General features: G+C 35.6%; 1 protein-coding gene across 1 annotated transcript in view; it reads right to left on the minus strand.

The window, feature by feature from the left end:
• Positions 1–22,619, minus strand: part of LOC138708557 (probable glutamate receptor) — a 29,322-nt gene extending 6,703 nt beyond the window's left edge. Inside the window, exons 1-7 of the mRNA XM_069838673.1 lie at positions 22,454–22,619; positions 15,960–16,108; positions 12,393–12,683; positions 9,992–10,089; positions 8,236–8,409; positions 4,051–4,277; positions 1,931–2,151 (exon numbers count right to left, since the gene is read on the minus strand). Coding sequence (XP_069694774.1) covers positions 1,931–2,151; positions 4,051–4,277; positions 8,236–8,409; positions 9,992–10,089; positions 12,393–12,683; positions 15,960–16,108; positions 22,454–22,619 — 1,326 coding nt within the window. The remainder of the gene's footprint in view (positions 1–1,930; positions 2,152–4,050; positions 4,278–8,235; positions 8,410–9,991; positions 10,090–12,392; positions 12,684–15,959; positions 16,109–22,453) is intronic.
• Between the last annotated feature and the right edge of the window lie 675 nt (positions 22,620–23,294).

Below are 23,294 nucleotides of genomic sequence, written 5' to 3' on the forward strand. Positions count from 1 at the left end.
TATTATTATTATTATTATTATTATTATTATTATTATTATTATTATTACTAACTTTATTATTATCATCTTTATGTGACCTTTTTTCTTAAGTATTTTGTCTACAAAGTATGTATATTTATGTAACGGAACTGTCCCCGAACACGAGCTTTGCTCTTTCGGGGTACTTTAATGTAACGTTTTTATGTATATGTTATTATTAAATAAATCTAAATAATTGGCTCTTTGATGACTTCATTGATCTGTAAAAGGGGACGATTAGATTATGGTATAGCCCGAGTTACATGTGAATAATTGTTAATTTTGAGCCTTTTGAGCCGTTACCAGGGTCTAGGGAAGTGAATGCCATGGGGAAGTGGCTGTAGGTCCGTATCCCCATTTCTTTTACGGCTCATCCCAACATTTGTCTTAGCGAACCTCGGAAAAATCTTAGGCTCTTAGGTAAGATGACTACGATTCGATGGATGTAGACTGGTCAATTGGCCCTATTAAACTCCATCGATCAGCAAAACGGAATTATTGGGGACGATATGTTAGCTCAAGTTATTTAATCATCTAAACGGTAATAGCCAATTGGCTCTTTGATGATTTCTGTCAAATCAGGAGACTAGCCAATTGACTTTTTACTCCGTCGATCTGTAAGAGGGATAGAGTGGATCTATAGCCCGAGCTAAAGCAAGGTCATTTCACAGCGGTCATTTTTCTTTTTGTCCCAGCGCTGACATGAGATCCTTTTAGTCACTTTGTCCTCTCAAGTGGACAATTCATATCTGGAAATCCAGGCATCGTGCTGTAAAAATTAGACTTTGGGCAATTCACAAAAACTTAAAAGGAGTCAAGAACAAACAATTAGACTTTTCTAAACAAAAAACATAATTCGTGACTCTAAGGGTTTTATGCTCTTCAAAATGGCCTTGCTCTGTTTGGGTTACATTTGAAAAATCGTGCGAGTTTGAAACCATCCGTTGGTGACATCTTGCGGATAGTCAAAGAACTATGTCTCTGGAGAGGATAGCGTGAATGACACTCGCTCTCAACACAGTGTTGCCAATTCAGTGATTTTCGCGCTAGATCTAGCGTTTTTCGGCGTTAGTTTAGCGGGTAAAATTTATGAAATTTGTATTGCTGATATAGGGATTTTGCGGGTGTTTTTAGCACTCACGGCGGCAAAATATAATTTTACATTGACAATATAGCAATTTAGCGGTTTCTGCACGGCTTCACAGCGGATTTTTAAGAATCGAGTTGGCAACACTGTCTGAACAACTCGTCCATGAAGCGGCATTCAAGTTGCTGTCCTCTGTAGAGGACGCAATGAATAAAAGGATTAAGGGGAGGCAGAGGTGAATATTTAAAAATCCACACAATTTATCCGATTTGTTTGAAATTGATCATGGATACTAAGTATGTTATTAGTAATGGACATACCAAGTTTCAACTTTCTAAGTACAATAGTTCTGTAAATATTAATAATTTTATAAAACGTTATATCGTCTGATATAAAATGCTCCATGCATCATATTGTAAGAAATTTTCAATATTTCTTTTTATTTATATGTTCAGAGAAGGTATATAAATAATGATAAGTATTAGTTTATTATGGGAATAATATACTAATACAGTTACCTTGGTTTTAATTTCATGCTTTTAAGGGCACAAAATGAAAAACTAACATCGGAATATGAAAATAAAGATAATAAAAATGGAAAAAACCAAATTTTTATTTTTTCTTCAGTTTTGTTCGAAAATTTCACCTCTGCCTCCCCTTAAAGTTCAAGGAAATGAATTGTTAATGTATTATCATTTGCAACGTGATTGTTACGAAGCGCATAGGTCTAGATAGACTGTACAGTAAGAAAGTGTGTGTAGCACTCAACCTTTCTATTGTAGTGAACAAACTTCTCTAACTTGACAATTAAAGATCTTATCTTACGTCGAAGAAGTTGAGCTGCGCGGACCCTCTCATAGCTCCAAGACGGTAAGACCCATGGCGCAGCATACCGCGGAGATCGGTGAAGGGAAGCACAAGAGGGCGTCCAGAACTGAGGACAGAAATGTAGTTACCAGCGTAGCCGGCCAGCAGCACGATGGCGCATGCGTAGGACGTGATGTATACTATACGGCACGCAGACGAATACGGCGTGACGTCATGACCTGCGCAGTGATACAAGGCAGTCGGTGAAATGAAGTTTTAAAAACACTCTACATATGAGGGCATAAAATTGCGTTTACTGAAAGCAGGCAACTGATATGAAAATTTTAAAATCAGTAATGAGAGTGACACTACTAATTCATAGTTTTCTGCCCAAAGGCAGGTCTTTTACTGCAAATTCAGCACTCTCCAGTCTTTCCTATTTTCTACTTTCCTCTTAGTCTCTGTGACGCTACGAAATAAAATTAAAAATGAAAAAAATCAGACAAGAATTGGGGATATAAAGTATAAATGTAGTAGTAGCAGTACTTACTTACTTAGGCCTACTTACTTACTTACTTACAAATGGTTTTTAAGGAACCCGAAGGTTCATTGTCACCCTCACATAAGCCCGCCATCGGTCCCTATCCTGTGCAAGATTAATCCAGTCTCTATCATCATATCCCATCTCCCTCAAATCCATTTTAATATTATCCTCCCATCTACGTCTTGGCCTCTCCAAAGGTCTTTTTCCCTCCGGTCTCCCAACTAACACTCTATACGCATTTCTGGATTCGTCCATACGTGCTACATGCCCTGCCCATCTCAAATGTCTGGATTTGATGTTCCTAATTATGTCAGGTAAAGAATACAATGCGTGCAGTTCTGTGTTGTGTAACTTTCTCCATTCTCCTGTAACTTCAACCCTCTTAGCCCCAGATATTTTCCTAAGCACCTTATTCTCAAGCACCCTTAACCTATGTTCCTCTCTCAAAGGAGAGTTCAAGTTTCACAACCATACAGAACAACCGGTAATATAACTGTTTTATAAATTCTAACTTTCAGATTTTTTGAAAGCAGACTAGATGACAAAAGCTTCTCAAACGAATAGTAATAGGCATTACCCATATTTATTCTGCGTTTAATTTCCTCCCGAGTGTCATTTATATTTGTTATTGTTGCTCCATGATCTTTGAATTTTTCCACCTCTTTGAAAGACAAATCTCCAATTTTTTATGTTTTCATTTCATACAATATTCTGGTCACGAGACATAATCACATAGGCCTACTTTGTCTGTTCGGGATTTACTTCCAAACCTAACGCTTTACTTGCTTCAAGTAAAATTTCCGTGTTTTCCCTAATTGTATATCGATTTCCTCCTGACATATTCACGTCATCCGCATAGACAAAAATCTGATGTAACCCGTTCGATTCTAAACCCTCTCTGTTATCCTGAACTTTTCTAATGGCATGAAGTACATTATTATTATTATTATTATTATTATTATTATTATTATTATTATTATTATTATTATTATTATTTTAATGTTAAGACACTTGACATATTGTCATTCATCGTAAAGTGCGAGACATAATATCACATACATAACTAGATACCAAAGTAATTTGTGCAAACATGTAGCCACTAAGAATGGAAAATGAAAGATTATCCAAGCAAGCCTATTTATATAATCCAAAGGAAAAACTATAGCTTGGACGACCCCGGAAGAAATGTAAACCTGCTTTGATTTCGCGGAAAGCCTAATTCCTACTATTGATGATTGTGACTATTATTATCAGTACCGTATTATTATTATTATTATTATTATTATTATTATTATTATTATTATTATTATTATTATTATTATTATTGAATCTCCTAATACAGTACATTATACTTCCGAGATAACTTTTATCAATCTCATTGTGCTGCCATCTAGCGACTGTAAAAGAAATCACATTATAACCGGAATTGCATGGAGTAATAGCTTGCAGCAGTACTTACATGTAGCGGTCGTTACCAAAAAATTCATTTTCGACAATGGAGATCGTGGTGGTTGTTCTCTTCTATATGTTGCCATTTCGTAACATGTTAATGGCTAATCTGATATATACGTGATCAAATATATTTTCCATGTACCTTGCTGACAGAAGATTCCCAGTACACACAGCCAGGAGTCGCGGAATCCGAATCGCATCTCTTTCCGGTTGCCATAGTGATGTTGCAAGTTGCACATAGCGGACAGAACAATCGTCAAGAGTCCCATGACGGCCAGTACGCAGAACCAGAGGCGCTGACTAAAGGGAGCCAGACAGTTCGTCCAAGGCAGGGTGTACACTTCCGGTCTTTTGATGTAAACGTTTGTTCTGTTAAGGACAAATAATTAGTCGTTACTTTGGATACAGCGAATTGTAATTTTAATAACATGATTATACACTATTAAACAAATACTTGGAGCGGTAAGTAGGCTGTTTTGGACGTAGATACGTCTTTAACAGTGGTGCCTTCTAGGGAAAGTTGGGCGCGCAAAAAATAAAGCTATGGAACTTTAGCTAATATCTCAAGAACAATAATCGATAGCCAAAATGTGGAAACTGACTTCGATAACCGAAGACTAGAAGCACCTAACAATAGTTATCTCAAGGTCATGCGCGGGTAGCGGGAAGGGCGTCCACCATTTTCGGTTCTTTCGCGCTGAGTCACGCGTCTTCAAGTCAGTATATCTCCAAACTAAAACATGGTAGGACGATGATGTTGGATCTCAAACGATTTGTCTGATTAAGTTCTAACCAAAACAAGCTAAATCATAAGTAGACTTCGGATTTTAGGTAAAAACCTATTTTAATCCTTAAGGGGAGAGAATGGTATTTTTTTTAACTTTTTTCCTATTTGGTGTAAAATATTAATTTTTTTGTATGTAGAGAGCTCATAGCTGTGGCAACTCAACCAAATAAAAATATTTAAAAAAGATCATTTTGGGGCCCAAATTTGAAAAAAAAAAATGCCCAATGCAGGATTGTACTAAAACCGATAGCCTATATCTAAACCGTTTTTAAAGATAGATTCAAACCGTTTTTGCAATGTATTTGCAAAAGCATGTTGTACAAACTGTCTGTAACAGAATTTTGATATTAGTCTCTACGTTTGTAAAATAAACAATTAAAATTTAATAACAATTTTCTGATTTCCTTTCTTGCAAACAAACGGACGTATTTTTAAAATGAAATCAATTAACAAAATTCTGTTACAGTGAAACGTTTCCTAATAGTCTAAAGAGTGTGTGTTCTAAATTTCATGCATGTATCTTTAATAGTTCAGAAATTATATCCATTTTTATCTGGCAATGTAGCAAAAAAATGAAGTTACCGTAAACCGATAAAAGGGGGCGAGTGATTTAAAAATCCATAGCACAGGAAGTTTGAAAATGGCGTCTCAACATCCGATAAGGGCACAAATACCCACGAAATGTTATGCAATGAATTCCACACATATCAAAGAGTATTTTAAAGAAAAAAAAATTTAATTTAATTTACCAGAAAAATAAAACGGGTCGAGTGATTTAAAAATACATAACGCAGAAAGTTCAAAAATGGCGTCTCAACATCTGGTAAGGGCACAAATATCCACAAAATATTATGCTATGCATTCCACATATATCACAGAACATTTTAAAGATTTTTTTTTAATTTACTCATTTTCCACCAAAAAATACCATCCTCTCCCCTTAAAAGATAAGTTCATAAAAACTTGCAAGTACACGTTTCATATAAAACTATGCCTAAAATTGGTATTTTAATACTTACTTACTTACTCACTGGCTTTTAAGGAACCAGGAGGTTCATTGCCGCCCTCACATACGCCCGCCATCGGTCCCTATCCTGAGCAAGATTAATCCATTCTCTATCACATCCCACCTCCCTCAAATCCATTTTAATATTATCTTCCCATCTACGTCTCGGCCTCCCTAAAGGTCTTTTTCCCTCCGGCCTCCCAACTAACACTCTATATGCATTTCTGGATTCGCCCATACGTGTTACATGCCCTGCCCATCTCAAACGTCTGGATTTAATGTTCCTAATTATGTCAGGTGAAGAATACAATGCGTGCAGTTTTGTGTTGTGTAACTTTCCCCATTCTCCTGTAACTTCATCCCTCTCAGCCCCAAATATTTTCCTATTCTCAGACACCCTTAATCTCTGTTCCTCTTTCAAAGTGAGAGTCCAAGTTTCACAACCATACAGAACAACCGGTAATATAACTGTTTTATAAATTCTAACTTTCAGATTTTTCGACAGCAGACTGGATGATAAAAGTTTCTCAACTGAATAATAACAGGCATTTCCCATATTTATTTTGTGTTTAATTTCCTCCCGAGTATCATTTATATTTGTTACTGTTGCTCCAAGATATTTGAACTTCTCCACCTCTTCAAAAGATAAATTTCCAATTTTTATATTTCCATTTCGTACAATATTCTCGTCACGAGACATATTCATATACTTTGTGTTTTCCATTGGTATTTTGATAGCACCTAAAATGCCTATTTTGACGAAAAAGCCTATTTTGACCTATTAATTATGTTTTATCTTTAATAGATGAAAATACGCATTCTTATTTCGAAAATTTGTATTTTAAATTCCAAATGTGTTCCTGGTTCTGTTGGAAATAAAGTTCGGGATAAACTGGAGCAAGTTCTTCAAAGAAATGTAGGACTGAAGGACCTGCGTACTGCTTCAGATATCCTAGCATGGAAGAACACGGATTTACAATGTAACATTCCTGTCCATCTAGTGTCAAAATAGAAATACACTCCTGTTACTTCAGTGGACGTTCAGCGTTTATTTTCAGCATATAAATTTGTGTTGGGTGACAGACGGCATTGCTTTTTATTTGAAAATTTAGAAAAAGTATTAGTAATTTATTGTGAAGCTAATTATGGACATTAACGGACAAGGCTTGGTAAAAATTGATTATTTGTTGTTCTTGTACTTTTAGTAGTAGTGTTGGTAACGGTGTATAAGCATTTAAAATTATTAAACTCTAGAAGTGAATTTCTGATGATTTGGAACATGTTTTTAAAGAAAACATTATTTTTTGTTAGAGCCTATTTTCAATTCTTTGGAGACTATTTCCTACACTTTTAAGCCTATTTTAGGCACCTAAAATTACACTTTAACGACCTAAAAATCCTTACCCTAATCATAAGCATCTAATTGAACAATGAAATTTATAACTGGGAATCCCGAAAAAATAAGTGACTAAAATCAAAATGTCGAAATATTTGCAGTTAAAGTCCAGGTCAAAATACAAGAAACTCGAGTAGAATTAAAAAGAAACTAAAAAAGAATCGATTAAGGGGGAAGGTACACCAATGGCCTGCAAAAATTTAGTTAAATTAATTTTTTAATAGCTCAGTATTATAAAAGATAAATGAACAAAACTTTCCATTCTTAATATACATACATTACACTTTATAAAATACTATTCAGAATATTAAAATAGCTAATAATTACCTGTAAAAATTATATCAATTTGCATAATTATTTTTACAATCGTAAAGCATTTAGATAATTAAATATACAATTAATTAAATATCTGCATGATTCTTTTACTGAAATGTTTTAAAGACTTACATCAACAACATAATCTATTCCTTCAAGAAATATTTCTGTCTTAATCAAAATTTTAGAAAATTGAAGGTAACGATTAAAAAATATATATTAACACTGAAGAGGTCAGAATAAATTCGTGTACAGTGGAAGCTCTTAAGTTCGACAGAAATCAAGTTCGACATCCTATAGTTCGACTGCTTACGTAAGAGACTTAGACATGCCCCTGTACGGACACTAAGAAGTGGGTTTGCCATTTGAATGGGAATTGGTTCTGTGTCTCGTAGTGATACTTTTGTTAAAGGAAAACAGAATATTTTATTGATTAGGACATCCATATTTAATCACTAATTTTAAATTAATGAACTCTTCTTTTTCTATTTGAGAATTGTGAGACGGAACTGTCGAAGTCCACTGTGGTACTAGAAGCGCATACACAAGTCTCGGGGCGGGCAGGAAATGCAAGTACAGTACTGTATTCGTTGATGGATAACCAATAAGAATTTGTATTCATTTCATCTGCCACACCCACTACCCTTATTGTACTGAAATTTCAATTCTGTTCAGTTGAACTTAGGAGAGTCCACTGTATTTATTTTCTCTGTTAACGTTGTTTAGTAATTAAATTACTTAAACTAGTTCGTCCACAGCCTATAACAAAACTTAGGTAAACCATGCAAAGTCCTCACAACTGCACTGCAAGCGTCTATCTTACCCCGCTTCTGCGAGACTGTTGGTGTAATCGATGACGTCGAGTCGCTTCACAGTCATGAGGAACGACGCCGCTCCCACCTGGGCGTCTCCTCTCACCAACATACCCACCATCCCACCCCAACTCCCGTTGATCTCCGATCCTGTAGAGCCGTCTTCCGGCTCATAGAACTCGCTCCTGTCCAAGCAAAATGGTCAGTATAGCTTTCAAGCCATACTCAATTCACACACTATCATTATAACTAATAAAAAATTGCGGAATGTTAGCAGATCGCAAGAGATATACTGTAGCATATGGATCTGTTGGCTGGAGAAGGAAGTGTGATATGGCGGTTGGCGTGACCTGCTTAGCCAGACAGCACAATCGGCACTGATTCTATAACGGATGCACAAAAAGTCTACTTGCAGTGAAGTACTTAATGATGCTCGCTCCGAACTACAGGGACATCATTTTATTTTTACTAACATTTTTAATATTAACCTGGCTATATCTTTGGATTAAAGGTCTAGAACCGGAAACACCGCTTGCTCCCCCTTCCAAGACTGGAGTTCGATGATACTGGCGCAAGATACAAACAAATCACTTTACTAGGTACAGTATAGGAGGGAAGAAAAGTTGTTCATTTATGTAAACTAGGAAATATCGCAATTTTGAGTTTGATAATTTTCATTAGGTTTTTGTTTAATCAAAATACAGTACAGTATTAACAATAAGTGTTTTTACTCACGAATTGAGCTATCCATTCGGACATATTAATTATGCAGTGTATATTGTACTGTTACAGCACATTAGCATACAATATAGAGAATGAAATTAAATTCAAAAATAATCATAATATGGATATTTAAACACATTTTTTAAAATAGTGGCCGTTCATTTCGATACAGGCTTCAGTTCTTTTGTGCATATTATCGCAACTATAGACTATTGTACCTAATTCCAATTACCAGTTTCGTCCTTCGTACGAGTAACTCATGTTGAAATAATTCTATACCTACTCTATAAAAGAGTACCTTACGTACTATAAATTTAATCTTCACTTCTGCCCGATCCCAAAAGATAAAATTACTCAGAAATGCTATCTACTGTCCGTTCAAGTGGTTTTGTCTCAGGGTCGTAGGAAAGGGGGGGAAAATCACGTGAGAGTTAATTACTTAACGAGGCCCTTTTATTTAAGTTATTTTAAACAGTTGTATAATATTACATAGACGTCCAATTCCTAACAGAAATTAATGTTTTCAGAAAAGAGCTAAGACAGCCCACAGCCACTGGCCTTTACAGAGGGGCGAACAGAAGCAGGTGGGGGAAACCGGGATGCGACGTAGGCAAACGGATGAGAGTACTTGTGCGAAAATGATTCAATATTGAAAGCTCTTTCGTTACTGGAAAACGCGAACATATTTCTGAAACGTACTATACTCACTAACTCAGTACTGCATACGCGGCCTCGGTTCTGTGTGGAGAACGATTGGAAGTTTACTAGTAGAGGGGTGGGAGTGAAGTACATTCAAAAACTCAGGTACAATAAAAATTGAAGTAAAAATAAAATGATGTTCCTGTATAAGCAATAAGTAACTTACCTCTACTTTTACCTCTAATAATTTCGAATCCGATTTTAGAAAGAATTCATGCACACATAGAAGAAGTATATTATGCCTGTGAATTTACTAATTAGTTTAATAGAGATTCATTGTGACTATTATATCACCTCTACTTCAAGATCTGTGTTCTACTCGCTGAATCAGAATATGATACTTACGTGAAATTCATCTCTCTCTCCAGTTCACTCCAAATGAGTCCTATGTAGCCTTCCAAAGTCTGCTTGCCTTCACTTTGCCTCAATGTCACAAATATCCCCTGTGCAAAAACAACTTAAAACTTCAATATTATTTAGACACTCAACTATTTTGTAATTTAATTGTAATTTTGGTACTAAATAAAGTGCGAAATCCTGCATCTACATCTTCTAATTCCATGTCCATTGTAGACTGTCTAAAGAAAATGACATTCCTTCATAACAATAATCATTTAATTAATATATTAATCAGGTTATTTGTAATTATACTATAAATGTTTCAATTAAATTGTGGTTTCAACAGATAATGAAAACGTATTTCTGTTATAACAAGAGAAAAGCGCAGTACATGTAATTGACATTTGAAGAGTCCACTGCAAGAATGATGGATGTCACTTTCTTGTCGAAAATGAAGCAAGACTGTCAATGCATAGCTTAAGACATATAGAATGTACATACAGAGTTATATGGCATTAACACTGATAGTCATTGTCCAGTAATGATCGGAAAATCACAGTTAAGCTTTGAGCGCTAAGCATTTCAAACTTTCGATTGCTTCTCCTGCAAAATATATTCCAAATGACATCCATCATTCTTGCAGTGGACTCTTCATTTTAAACCTATATTTCGCTTTTCTCAATTGGCATTACTGCATAACATTAAATTTATTTATTGCAGAAATCGTTATTCATCTATTTCGACTTCACAATGTCTGAATAGGTTAAGTATTCATAAATATACAATATTATTAGAATTTAGTGAGCGAATTTTAGGGATACAGTATATTATTTACATTTTTATTTTATTCACGATATAGTCCTAATAAATGTCACTCGAGGTCTGAGATTTCCAAATAAATCGGCAAATCTCAGACTCCTTCTGACATTACTAGCCTATAGAAAATATCGTGATTATGAACTAATTTTGTAGATTTCTATCAATTTCGCGAAAATTCGCGGATATATTTCATTTAATTTTGGACTTACCAGAGGTCTGCATCGGACGTTTTCGCTCGAGCGCCAAGTAGTTCATAGCATAATCCGATAGGTAGCGCACATGCATGATGGGTAAAATTGTCACAAGCGATAAATCCTCGAACGGTATAAGCCGAGCGTTAGACATTCGTTCTTGTTACAGTAATGAACTGTGTAGTAACATCATAGATGTTTATCATTTCAAAACTTTGCAATGTTTGATTAACCTCTCCATAGTACGACTACGAAACTTTCTATAAAATGTAATATAAATGTTGTAGGTAATTTTTTTTTTCTCCCCACACAGGAGTGATTTTGTTTTTGCCACATCTGATAGATGTTATTGGATGTAAATGAAGCTAATTATTATAAACGGAGAACACAATCACGATAATGCAAGAACTGTATCAAGTTTTCTAGTAATATTAATAATAATAATAATAATAATAATAATAATAATAATCTCTAATAATTAGTGTATCAATCTTTGCGTCTGTAACAGTTGTGCAGCATGATTATTCGTTTTATTATAATTATTTTCTGTGACGTTATCTCTGTACTAATATTGTTATTAATCTACTGCTATATCAATAATATTTTGTAAAACGTTTCTACATTGTCGCAGTATATAGGCGGAACACTATGTATGGACCTATCATATTATATATGTGGTAAATCAAATACTGAATAATTATTAATTAGCAATAATAACCGTATATCAAAGTTTGTCATACTATATTATTTATAACTTCATGTTACTGTTTTGGTACGTTCCATTGACTGATCCATTAAACGTTTGTCATAAACGCATTAATAAAGCCTTATTTTTACCGTGTGAGCAAAACATACGTGTATCTTATCTGTCGCCTTCCATACAAGATAAGACATGTCGGTGAGATGACCTTGTACTGTGTTTCTATTTATTACGAGCGTATCACGACCGATCGTATCTCACTCGAGGGTGCGACACTCGACCGAGTTCAAGCGAGCGATTTAACTGCAATGCAGCACTCTGGGACTTACATTAAGAGATCTGAAATTTTCAAGCATAAAATTAAGTTTTTAACACATTTCGTGTATATCGTTAATACCAAAAATCACACCCCTAGTTAACGGCAGTTTTCTACGCAGATTGCGTCGCTGCTGAGGGACACAATTTTCAACATACGTTGTGTTCTTTGTTATCACTTTGAAATATCAATTTATGTTTTCAGTAACAAAAGGTTGTACTGCGCGCTGTTATTAGGAGCGTCGCTGGTTTCTCCTTTTCCGGTTGCAACCTGAGGTATAGCGCAGGCACGGAACGGGTGTCTGACGGCCCTATACGCTACTAACCATTACTATTAGTAGTAATAATAGGCCTAATAGTTGTAGTAATAAGCACAACATACATCATTGAGCACCGTCGTCTTGATAGTATATCCGTCCAAACTGCTTCTCCTCTGGTAGAGTCCCAATCTGCTCCAGTTGCTTCTGGTGCGCAGGTCCCAATACCCGAAATGATGGATGTGCAGGGGCAACTTGGGAGTCACGCGGTAGATCTCCCTCAACTTCACCTTCTCTCCTTCCCAGTCCGCGACCAGCACTTCACAGTTGAAGGGAACATTAAGTTGCGCCAACTGGTGGTCGGATTGTGAAAAGATTAGCCATTTTGCCCCTGAGAAAGCTCCGGCGTCTGATACCTGCGACATACAGTAGATGGAACTATTTAATAAGGCGAATACATACTATCAACATCTATTTCCACGTAAAGATTTTTTTTTGAACCTAAAGAATTACCTGTTATAGTTACCATTGGTTATTAATGGAGAAAAATTCGCTCCGGCGCCGGGGATCGAACCCGGGACCTCCAGTTACCTACGCACTGGGTGCTCTAACCACTGAGCTACGCCGAGGCTCAATCTATAGCAGTGTAAATTTTGTTGCTCTTCTTCATCCGATTACACTATACCGATAACTCGCGCAAGGAACAATTACCGAAAAACAATGGTGGCGTTAATATCTGTTTTGACATATGTATGTAGGCACACCGAGGGAGCGAGAGATACGGGCCGAGGGAAGTACTGCCTCTTCCAAGACGATGAACAGATGGGGACATCGCTGTGGAAATAAAGAACGCAGCAAGAGAAAAATTCGAAGCGAATTAAACGCGCAACATTATGTTTACGAATAAAATAATGATACTCCGCCAGAGGAACGCTCCATCACTACATAATAAATAAACGCACTTGTAACAAGACACGAATTCAAGTGCAGTGGAACTGAAATTAAAACAGTAATGTAACTATCACAATGCAAGACTGATTCTATCGATGTCGTTTCTCTTCCGAATGTACTCTTGAATATCATTCAAGTTATCTCGTGACCTTTCCTGTCGCCCGCTCTTCTTTATCGAATTGTTTCGTTCTCATTCCTATCGTCAGTAATCCCTGCTTGCGAGACCTCATATGAGCAAATGCTGGGTAACTTTCGGTGTTGGACCCCGGACTCATTTCACCGGCATTTCATTCAGACGCTAAATAACCTAAGATGTTCATAAAGCGTCGTAAAATAACCTACTAAAATAAAACCATACCAATATTTTATCCGATACCTGGAATCACTGTATGAGCCGACGTGGACGACTGAGATGATACGTCTCACCGTTCTACAGCCACAGAGTTCACGGAGCTTCAATGCGCCGCACATGCATACATGCATAAAAACGCACACATTCTCTCTACTGCTATATTATATGTATTACAGACTTCGTGGGCATGTTGACTAATGATTTAATGAATAGTAGCCTATAGCTAGCAACTTAGTTTCCTAGACGTGTACCTCAAATTTATTCTAGGAACGTAATGAATTCTGAAGGAGAAAATTCTTATTACTATCGCTATAACAATCGCTATCCTGAATCACAATTATAAATCGCCGCTCTCATTAATATATCGCCATCATATCAACATCACTATGATCAAAAACGTTAAGGATTCGCTCTTTGCCTATATCGAGTTTATCTAAGTCTAGGTCTATAACTAGAGGGTAAAGGTGAGATAGAAAAAAATTATTTACTGCAATTGGGCTACTCTTTAATTTTAATTCAATGCCTTTAAAGCTATGTGTACACAGGCGACTAATTGTTGAACGACATTTTTGTGAATGAGAGTGCGTGTGTACATAGGCAACGACGGGACAAAAACTGTGTATGAGCAGTTGAAAGAGTTCTAGAGCAGTGATGTCAAAGCAAGCGAATTTTTCTGACCTTGACGTCGTACGCGGGCAGCAAGCGCTAAGTATGGAAAGAGGAAGGGTTGTGTATATGAATAAGCAACCTGTTGGATTAAGAAAACAGTGGCCCACAAACTTCAAACGGAACGTGAAATTTTATGTCGTTATTTTTATATGGTTTCTTTCTGTTTAATATTATCTATATTGTCTGTAAAACAAAAGTACTAACACTGATTTCTTAATATTGCACTTGTGTTTTAAATATTAATAACATAATAGAGAGTTAAGAAGGAATATTCACTTAAATTCCATAGTAGCATAATACTATACTGTATTAAGTGGATGAAACACATCATTCATAAAGAAAGTGATATTCCAAAGAAAGAGATTGAGTATGATATGATGAGTTGGAATTTATATTGATGGTATCGTTAGCCTTACAAAAGTAATCAATAAACTAATCAAAACAATATTACAGTACAAGGCAAAGTTACCTAGGTACTGTATCTGTTTTAAGCGTAACTAATATTACATAACAAAACTCTTAACGCATTATGCTTTTAAGGTGATGTTTGTGAGCAACTTCCTATCATCAGAATATTAAATTATTTTCTCGAAATCTGCTGAAGCTATAGAGCTGACATTTTTAGAACACATGGGCACGTATCTTTTGCTTATGATGTAACAATAGTTGCTATGTTAATTCATTTCCTTACAAACATTTTCAATGCGAATATTTTCAAAATTTTCAATACACTATCTTCAGTAATACGTATATACGGTATATTATATTTACGAAAACATTCTGTAAGGCTACTAAATAAATAAGCCTATACCTGAAAACTTCACTTTTCTGTACGAACGGTGAGAAAATATTTCTTTTGAATAAAAAAATCAAACTTGTGAAAAATGAGCATTAAAATTAAAACTTACGTTCTTATAATGTACTTATACTTCTCAGGAAAATCTAAAAATTAACATGGATACAGTTTTAATAAGTTATCTTCCCTTTATCTATTGAATCAGTGCTGGCCATCCCTGAATATAGCTCGACCAAGTGGCATATACCTCCTCTTTCTTCTGTCTCTTTCCTTTCCGCTGTAAAGCGCTCAGGATCTCCTGGGCTCTAAAGCGCGCGCTTGCTCCTGTGGATATCAATTGACATGCCTGTTCTAGAGGGTCTGCAACAGTGCGACGACTTGTGTGTCTGACAACTAGGATGCGCCTAATGTAGTCAGATGGGACTGTGTACAGCGGCAACAGTTCTGTCGACCAGCCCACGACCTCTGGTTATTTCTCTATAGTTTCTTTCTTTGCTTCATAATTTATTTTCTTTGTGAGAGGAGCTGGAATCTTAGCAGTGCCTAGGGGCGGGACTGCTCAAATTCCTATTTTATCCAACAACTCTTAATAATGATATATAACGAAATCTTTGAAAAACGCGCATAATGTTTATTTATTTTCATTTTCTGAGAGTTAAGGTATTCATGACTCTTTAAATTATTGTTTTGGTCAAAATTTTGGGTTTTTCAATTTTGGTATTTTCTGATTCCATGTTATATCTATTTTACACGTGCACACACACACACACACACACACACACACGCACACGCACACGCACACGCACACGCACTGTTCACTTCTTATTTATTCTGTGTTACATGTCTATACTCGAACTCTGGATAGGTCCAGAAGCGGATTCCTGTCCATATTCTGTTGGCGTTTTGTTGTATTAATAGTCTCACCTGGCGCAGGACGCGATGTCCACTGCCCAACACGACGTACAGCGGAGTCCTACAGTCTGCAGGAGCGCGACGCAACATGCGCCACACGTGCATAACTCCTATGCTCATTGAGCCGGCTGCAGTCCTCCAAGCCTCGATCAGATCCACATCTGTAGCACAAAACGCAGAATTATACTTGTATATACGGCAGCGCACAAAAACAAAGCAATGTCCTTGAAAAAAAAAGATAATAACTTCACTTCGAAGTTGAGGCACATTTACTCTGATGACTCTGATGATACACAGAATAATACAGTGTTTACAAAGCAGCTGGCGAGGTAGTTCCTCCCCTCATACACATATCGTGTTTAATGGAGCAATACAGATCGAGCAAGGAAAAAATTAAATGTTCGTCCGAGGAACAAACGTAAATATTCCTACATTACGATGAATTTTTTTTTATTTATTTATTTGTTATTGAACATAACAGTCAAAGCCCAATTACAATGTTCAAGACTGACAAAGTAATTTACAAAACATAAACAAGGAAAAAGAAACACGCTCTTACTAAAAACTGAAACAAAACAGAAAAAAAGAGAAATAAAAAAAAAAGTAAAAGAAGAGAGAGAAATTCAAACAAGGTGTGGAAGTAGCTTCAAATTAACTAACAACGATATTCTGTAAAATATGATAACAAATAATTCTGTATTTAGAGAAATTCATATTGAAAATATCAACATTCGGATGAGGAAGTAATTTATTGTATAACTGTAACATTTGGAAAACTGGGGAATTTTTGTGAGATTCAGTATTTGCCCTTGGTATGTAAAATAAATTTCGAAATTTTCTATTAAGGTTAGGTGCATATAATGTCATATAATAAAATAAACCAACACAGTCCAACTTATTTTTAATAATTTTAATTTTATAAAGCAAGTATAAAGATTGACAATTTCGTCTAATTTCTAAACCAGTAAATTGGAAATGTCAGTATAACTCTCGTAAGTAGGATAATTATTATAAAGTCTATAACATAACCATTTTAGAAATTTATTTTGAATTGTTTCTAGTAACAGAATATATTTTTAGCAACTGGGTTCCAGAATGTTCATTAGAATACGTTGTATAATCGTCCCTAGGATGTAGAAACGTAATATGTTTCTTAGGCATATAAACAGTTATACAGGGCAATATTATTTACAAAGTTACTTGTAACAATTTTATATTTATTACTATTATTATTATTATTATTATTATTATTATTATTATTATTATTATTCAGTAATTATAAAACATAGGTAACAGAAATAGACGTGTCTGAAAATAACACGGTTACTATAAAAGAAACAATATTTAGATAAAAATTTAGAAAACAATATGTTCTATTTAATACAAACCTAATCCCGTAGGCCTAAGAGTAAAATCTATTATCAAGAAATGAAGATATTATTATACTTAAAATGAAAATAACTGATTTATTCTACTGTATTTAGTAAGAATTTAATATTAGTAAGAAGTCAAAATTAAAGTTTTGTATGTTAACTTGATAAGTAAATACAGTAGAGTAAACTGACAATCAAATGAATTAAAATGAAGTACCGATGTCATAAATTAACATGATACCTATTTAAAATAAATCGTGTGTTAAATATAATGTATATAATATACTAATTTAAATTACGTATTGTAAATATCTTCTATGTCTAATGTGTATTTATACGTTACAATTTTTTAATATAGACATCGGTACTTCAAAATCATGTCATTATAAATTTTAGTGCATAATTAATAATAAAAATCCGTGGCGCTACAGCCCACGAAAGGCCAAGACCGACCAGCCACATGCCGAAGCAGAAGTGGACGATCATCCAAACAGAAAGTGCATAATTAAGGCTGCATTTTTCCCCAGCAATTTTGACCCAGTTTGCCATTCCAATTATAATTACTTGTTTCTACTTGTAGGGTTTTTTTAAGGAATTTAATATTTAAAAATTTGTTCCAATTGAACTTTTTTTTCGGTCTCCGCCAACAAACGGGAGTCTATTACGTTCGACCTGGTGGGCACGCGTGAGGATTGAATACGTATGTGTGTTGTCTGAGGCTGTCAGTAGCGTCGGGAGCTAGCGGCGACGGCAAGCAGTGCACTTCCTAAACGTACATTAAAAATAATGCATACATTAAAAATAATAAGGAAACACAACTCTATGTTAAGCAAAGGTCTAAACAATTTACACATCATTTTTGGAAATACAATTCTGAAACGTATTGTCCACACCTGTGGAGTATCGGCTAGCGCGTCTGGCCGCGAAACCAGGTGGCCCGGGTTCGATTCCCGGTCGGGGCAAGTTACCTGGTTGAGGTTTTTTCCGGGGTTTTCCCTCAACCCAATATGAGCAAATGCTGGGTTACTTTCGGTGTTGGACCCCGGACTCATTTCACCGGCATTATCACCTTCATCTCATTCAGACACTAAATAACCTAAGATGTTGATAAAGCGTCGTAAAATAACCTACCTACATACATACATGAAACGTATTAAAACTGCTAATTACACGTAGCCTACTACTATTATATTGTGAGCGTGTGGGTGAGTGATCGAGAATTTTGAACACATTACAATAAATGCATAGGCCTATGAAATTCTCGGAACAAACATAAAATCAAACACGTGCTCACCAATAATGTGACAGTTCATGCTTATTCCCCTTTAACAAATTCATTCTCCTGTGAATGATAATGATAGTTGATCAAAAAAATGTTCGAAATACAAAAGTTTCTTGCACCAACCACACTTTACCAAAGAGAGTTTATGACACTTTCTTCCATATGAAATTCACATGTAGCAATTGCCCTTCTAATACAATGGTCAATGTGTTTTCAAATGTTTCCTTCGTGCTAATTAAACGTACCAATTTTTAACCATAGCTATGATACAAACGTAAGTGTGGTTCGCTTCCTTCCAAAGAACACAACATACGTATTGAATCCTCGTGCTCACCAGGTCAAACGTAATATACTCCCATTGGATGGCGGCGACCCCCACCCCCGCCTCTTTAACTCTCTCTAGTTCGTTCATATGTGCATCGCATGATGTAATATTATAGATTTCACCATACTTCGAATGGTGTATAAATTGTTTGGAAATTCTTTAAACGCCCTGAGTGATGTTCCATTGTTAGTCATATTTCAAACCTGGATCCTTCGTAGAAAAGTTTCGTTAAGTTTCCATCAGAAGAATATCCTTCGTGAATGTGATTTCTTCAATTATTTCAGATCGAATCCGTTGTAAAATTGATGCCGTCAATTATTTCGGACAAAGTTTTTATTACAAATGTGACTTCTCGAGTTGTTTTAGAAGTTTAGATCAAGAGTCATCGTAATCACAATATCTTGAATTAATTTATATTGCGAGACATTGTAAATAATGTGATGTCCTCCGTTATTTCAGATGGATCTTTTGTAATCACAATATCTTGAATTAATTTATATTGCGAGACATTGTAAATAATGTGATGTCCTCAGTTATTTCAGATGGATCTTTTGTAAACGTAATGGTTAGTTAATTTTTGCACTATGTTACGATATGTTGAACTTACCGTTGCTTGTCTTTAACTTGATCATTCGAGTGGTTGCTATGGTAACAAGAGCGCTGTAAGTAAAACCGTCCGGTGAATAAAATTGTGTGGATTTCTATGTCAACGTCCATACAAAAACAAAAAACAGTTGAAATCATCATGAATCAAACCAATTCCGGAGGCGATAACTTCGTACATAATGTGCAATCCATATTTTCAGATTGTTTAGTCAACTGTCCGAAGACAGGTCTGAACCTCACAAGAGACACCAAGAGGCACCACTTATGAGGCAACTAGGCCAGAATATAATGGGGTAGGATGGCCAGTTCCTTTCCCCCTCCATTGCATACATCACCTACCAGCTACATATTACACTAATCAGATTTCAGATGCATACAAACAATTGTTCTTCCTCTGACACATATCGTCAAGTGAGATGTACTGCCTTATAATAGATGTACATATCAGCCAGAACCTCAAACAGAAGATATTTTCAAATTATAAATCCTATAAATTAAGATCATTAACTATACCCAATATACATCGTGCAAAAATTGTATGCAATTACACATATGTTAAGTACGTAACAGAATCTCGAAAACTGAAAAACGAGATGTCGTCTCGTTTTTTCAAATTCTTTCCTCTATTCTGTTGCGATAGAATTGCCGCACATATATCGCAATCTATTAAATGGAGATTCGTCAGAAATCTGATGTTTTTAATATTGTTTTAGAAGAATATTCACGTAAATATGATGTTTTGTGTCAGTTTAGATAAAAATTCGTTGTAAATGTGATGTCTTGAAGTTGTTTTACATTGAGAGTCTTTATTACATTTGCGAGCTTTCAGTGGAAAGACGGAAAACATTGTATAAATGATGTTTTCAGTTAATTTACATAGATATACAGTAGATTCCTTGTAAATACATTGTTTTAATGTTCTGAGTTTTTATGAGATTCGGCCGCATTTTCTAGTCTATGTCACATGAGTCATGATGACTTTTACAATATGTAAGATTAGTTTTAGACCAGCGGTGACCAAAACTCGAGCTGCAGTGATTACATGCGACAGACAACCTACGAAGTAAGGAGACGGAGGAAAGGTACTTGGCATGAAAACTACAACCAGTGGTGGTTCCTGTACTAACATCTTGATCAATCCCGCGGATAAAAATCTCAAGCTTTGCTGTATCAGTAATGTCACTGCTGTCATCAAGAGCCAGTGAATAATATACGATTTTTCTTGCTTCTCTTTTAACCTTCCTCTTGAATATAATTAGGACTTTTCTAAATTCTTCCCTCGATATTTGGTCGAGAAATTCGTAGTTTTTCAAAATTAAAAACTTCTTATGGACAAGTTATTTAAGCTATTTTAATTATTACTCTTTTGAGAAAATCTATTCTATTAAAAGGCTTTAGAGCACGAGATATTTCAAACCATATTAGTTAGCTGACTTCCTTACATTTATTTATCTCATCTTTCTCGTCCTGGCCATGATTTAAGACATGTCAATCCCTGGCGTTTAACAGTTCGTTGGCACATAATATTGAATCAGTTTTTCTACAATATTATTACTAAATGAATAAGTAATAAATAGTTATCCTCATCTAACGATTAAGAAGATTAAAATTGAGATGAAACCTAATAATTTTATCCTTCTTGGGAGAAGATCTAAAAATAGCAATATTCATCCACGTACAGAAGAATTATAGAAACACATACTTAGTGCTCAGTAATAATAATAATAATAATAATAATAATAATAATAATAATAATAATAATAATACATTATTCAGTATGGCAATTAATGTTTCTATGTGCTACTAGTTGAACCGTTGAGCAAAGTAAACATATTACATTTTGTCCGACAGAACAAAAAAAAAGTTCTCATTCTTTACAAAAACACCTCTTACTGCTTGTAGAGACAGAGTTCGTAGAGCGACATGATACCGCCGCTGTTGGCCTTCAGTTCGCGATTGAAACACACAGCAACGTGCAGGAAACTCCTCGTACCCGTTTGAATGTCTGTGATTACACGAAGTAATCACAGTCTAGTATATACAGTCACGAAGCTCAATACGTAGTATATATGCATGCATAGATAGTTGCTAACCACGAGGATCGCTACAATCGCCTCATTACAGACAATGCGAAATAGTACCGGCACAGTCTGTTGTTCCTAGCACCCTCACAATTCAAGCTTCGTGACTGTATATACTAGACTGTGAATAACACCACACCATGAAAGTCTCCATAACGATTCAGACGCTTCTGCCACCGGAAGGGGAAACTTAAAAACAAAAAAAAAAGAAAGGTATGTATGTATGTATGTATGTATGTATGTATGTATGTATGTATGAATGTTATGTATGTATGTATGTATGTATGCACAGTGTTCTGCCCAAGAGCAGGTCTCTAACTGCAAACCCAGAATTTCCCATTCTTGCTTTCCTCTTAATCTCCCCATATAATACCTTAATGCTGTCTATCAACTGATATCTTTTACCCCGAACTCTTGTCCCGTTCACCATTCCTTAAGCACCGAAAATTAACAAATTAGGCCTACACCGAAATAATTAAAACAAAAAAAAAAATAAAGTAAAAAATAAAATAAAATAAAATAAATAAATAAAAAGCCAATCACCGCACTCACACACCTACTGGCACTTATGCCAGAAATAGTGTCATGTAAATATATATTTATTATTATTTATGTACAATGGCTGGAGAGGGCATCCTGCACGTAGAAGACCCTAAAACGGCCTCTGGCTCAAAGCCAGTAAAGTCAATAAACATCAACATCATCAGACTGTGAAATAATCACGACACCCGCTTTGGTCACCACTGTCTTAGACCAACAAATGATAAATTGGACAACCCAGAGCGACAAAGAATGAGAATGTTAGATACAAAGATAGAACAAAATGATGTTAAAGTTACGTTCTTCTGATAACTTGCCATCAGCGTCAGAGTCGTGTAGTACGTACACGCATCCCGCGGAGAAACGAGCGCGCAGATCGCCGACGAGTTCTACAATGACCTGCAGAGGAAGGACAGAGGATTCGGCCAAGCAGGCGGCGAACAGCACGAGCAGAGCGGCCTTCATCCTCAACTAATGCTGCTTGGGACACAAACACGGATATATTTACACGGACAGTAATTGCGAACAGAATGTAGCAGCGCAGCGCTAAGTCGATCGAATTCAACCCGGGAAATAACAATGGTAGCCTATAGTATAGGCTGACTATGAAATGGCTCTACTACTCACAATTCGATATCTGACGAATTCAGCATATAAATTCTAGCATAAATACAAATATACAGAGTGTAAGGGGTATAAGTGCCATTATTTTAACTGTTGATTATGCATGTCATAAGGAAGAAAAAATGTCCTCACAATTTTTTTCTAATTTTATTTAATTAATTATTAAAGTTTACATTATTAGACGTTTGGCAACGTTGCTGGATGGGGAGGAGGGGGTTTACAAGTACACAGTACAGCTCAAGCGGGTACAGACATACCGGTACAAAACAGATGCTCTGTTCTAATGCAGGGGCGGACCAGGACAACTGTTGTTTACATAAAACGAGCAGCAAATACAAACTTTCAATCTCATTAATAGAACATTATGGTAAATTACCTTTTTATTTAACAATATTGCTCCATTTTTATTGTTGTTTAGTCAACTGCTCGAAGACAGGTTTGGACCTCATAAGTAACACCAATAAAGGCTCATTCACAATGAAAATTAAACATAACGTAAGCGTTAACTTAAGAATA

Source organism: Periplaneta americana, chromosome 11 (genome assembly GCF_040183065.1).
Source record: "Periplaneta americana isolate PAMFEO1 chromosome 11, P.americana_PAMFEO1_priV1, whole genome shotgun sequence".
Lineage (NCBI taxonomy): Eukaryota > Metazoa > Arthropoda > Insecta > Blattodea > Blattidae > Periplaneta > Periplaneta americana.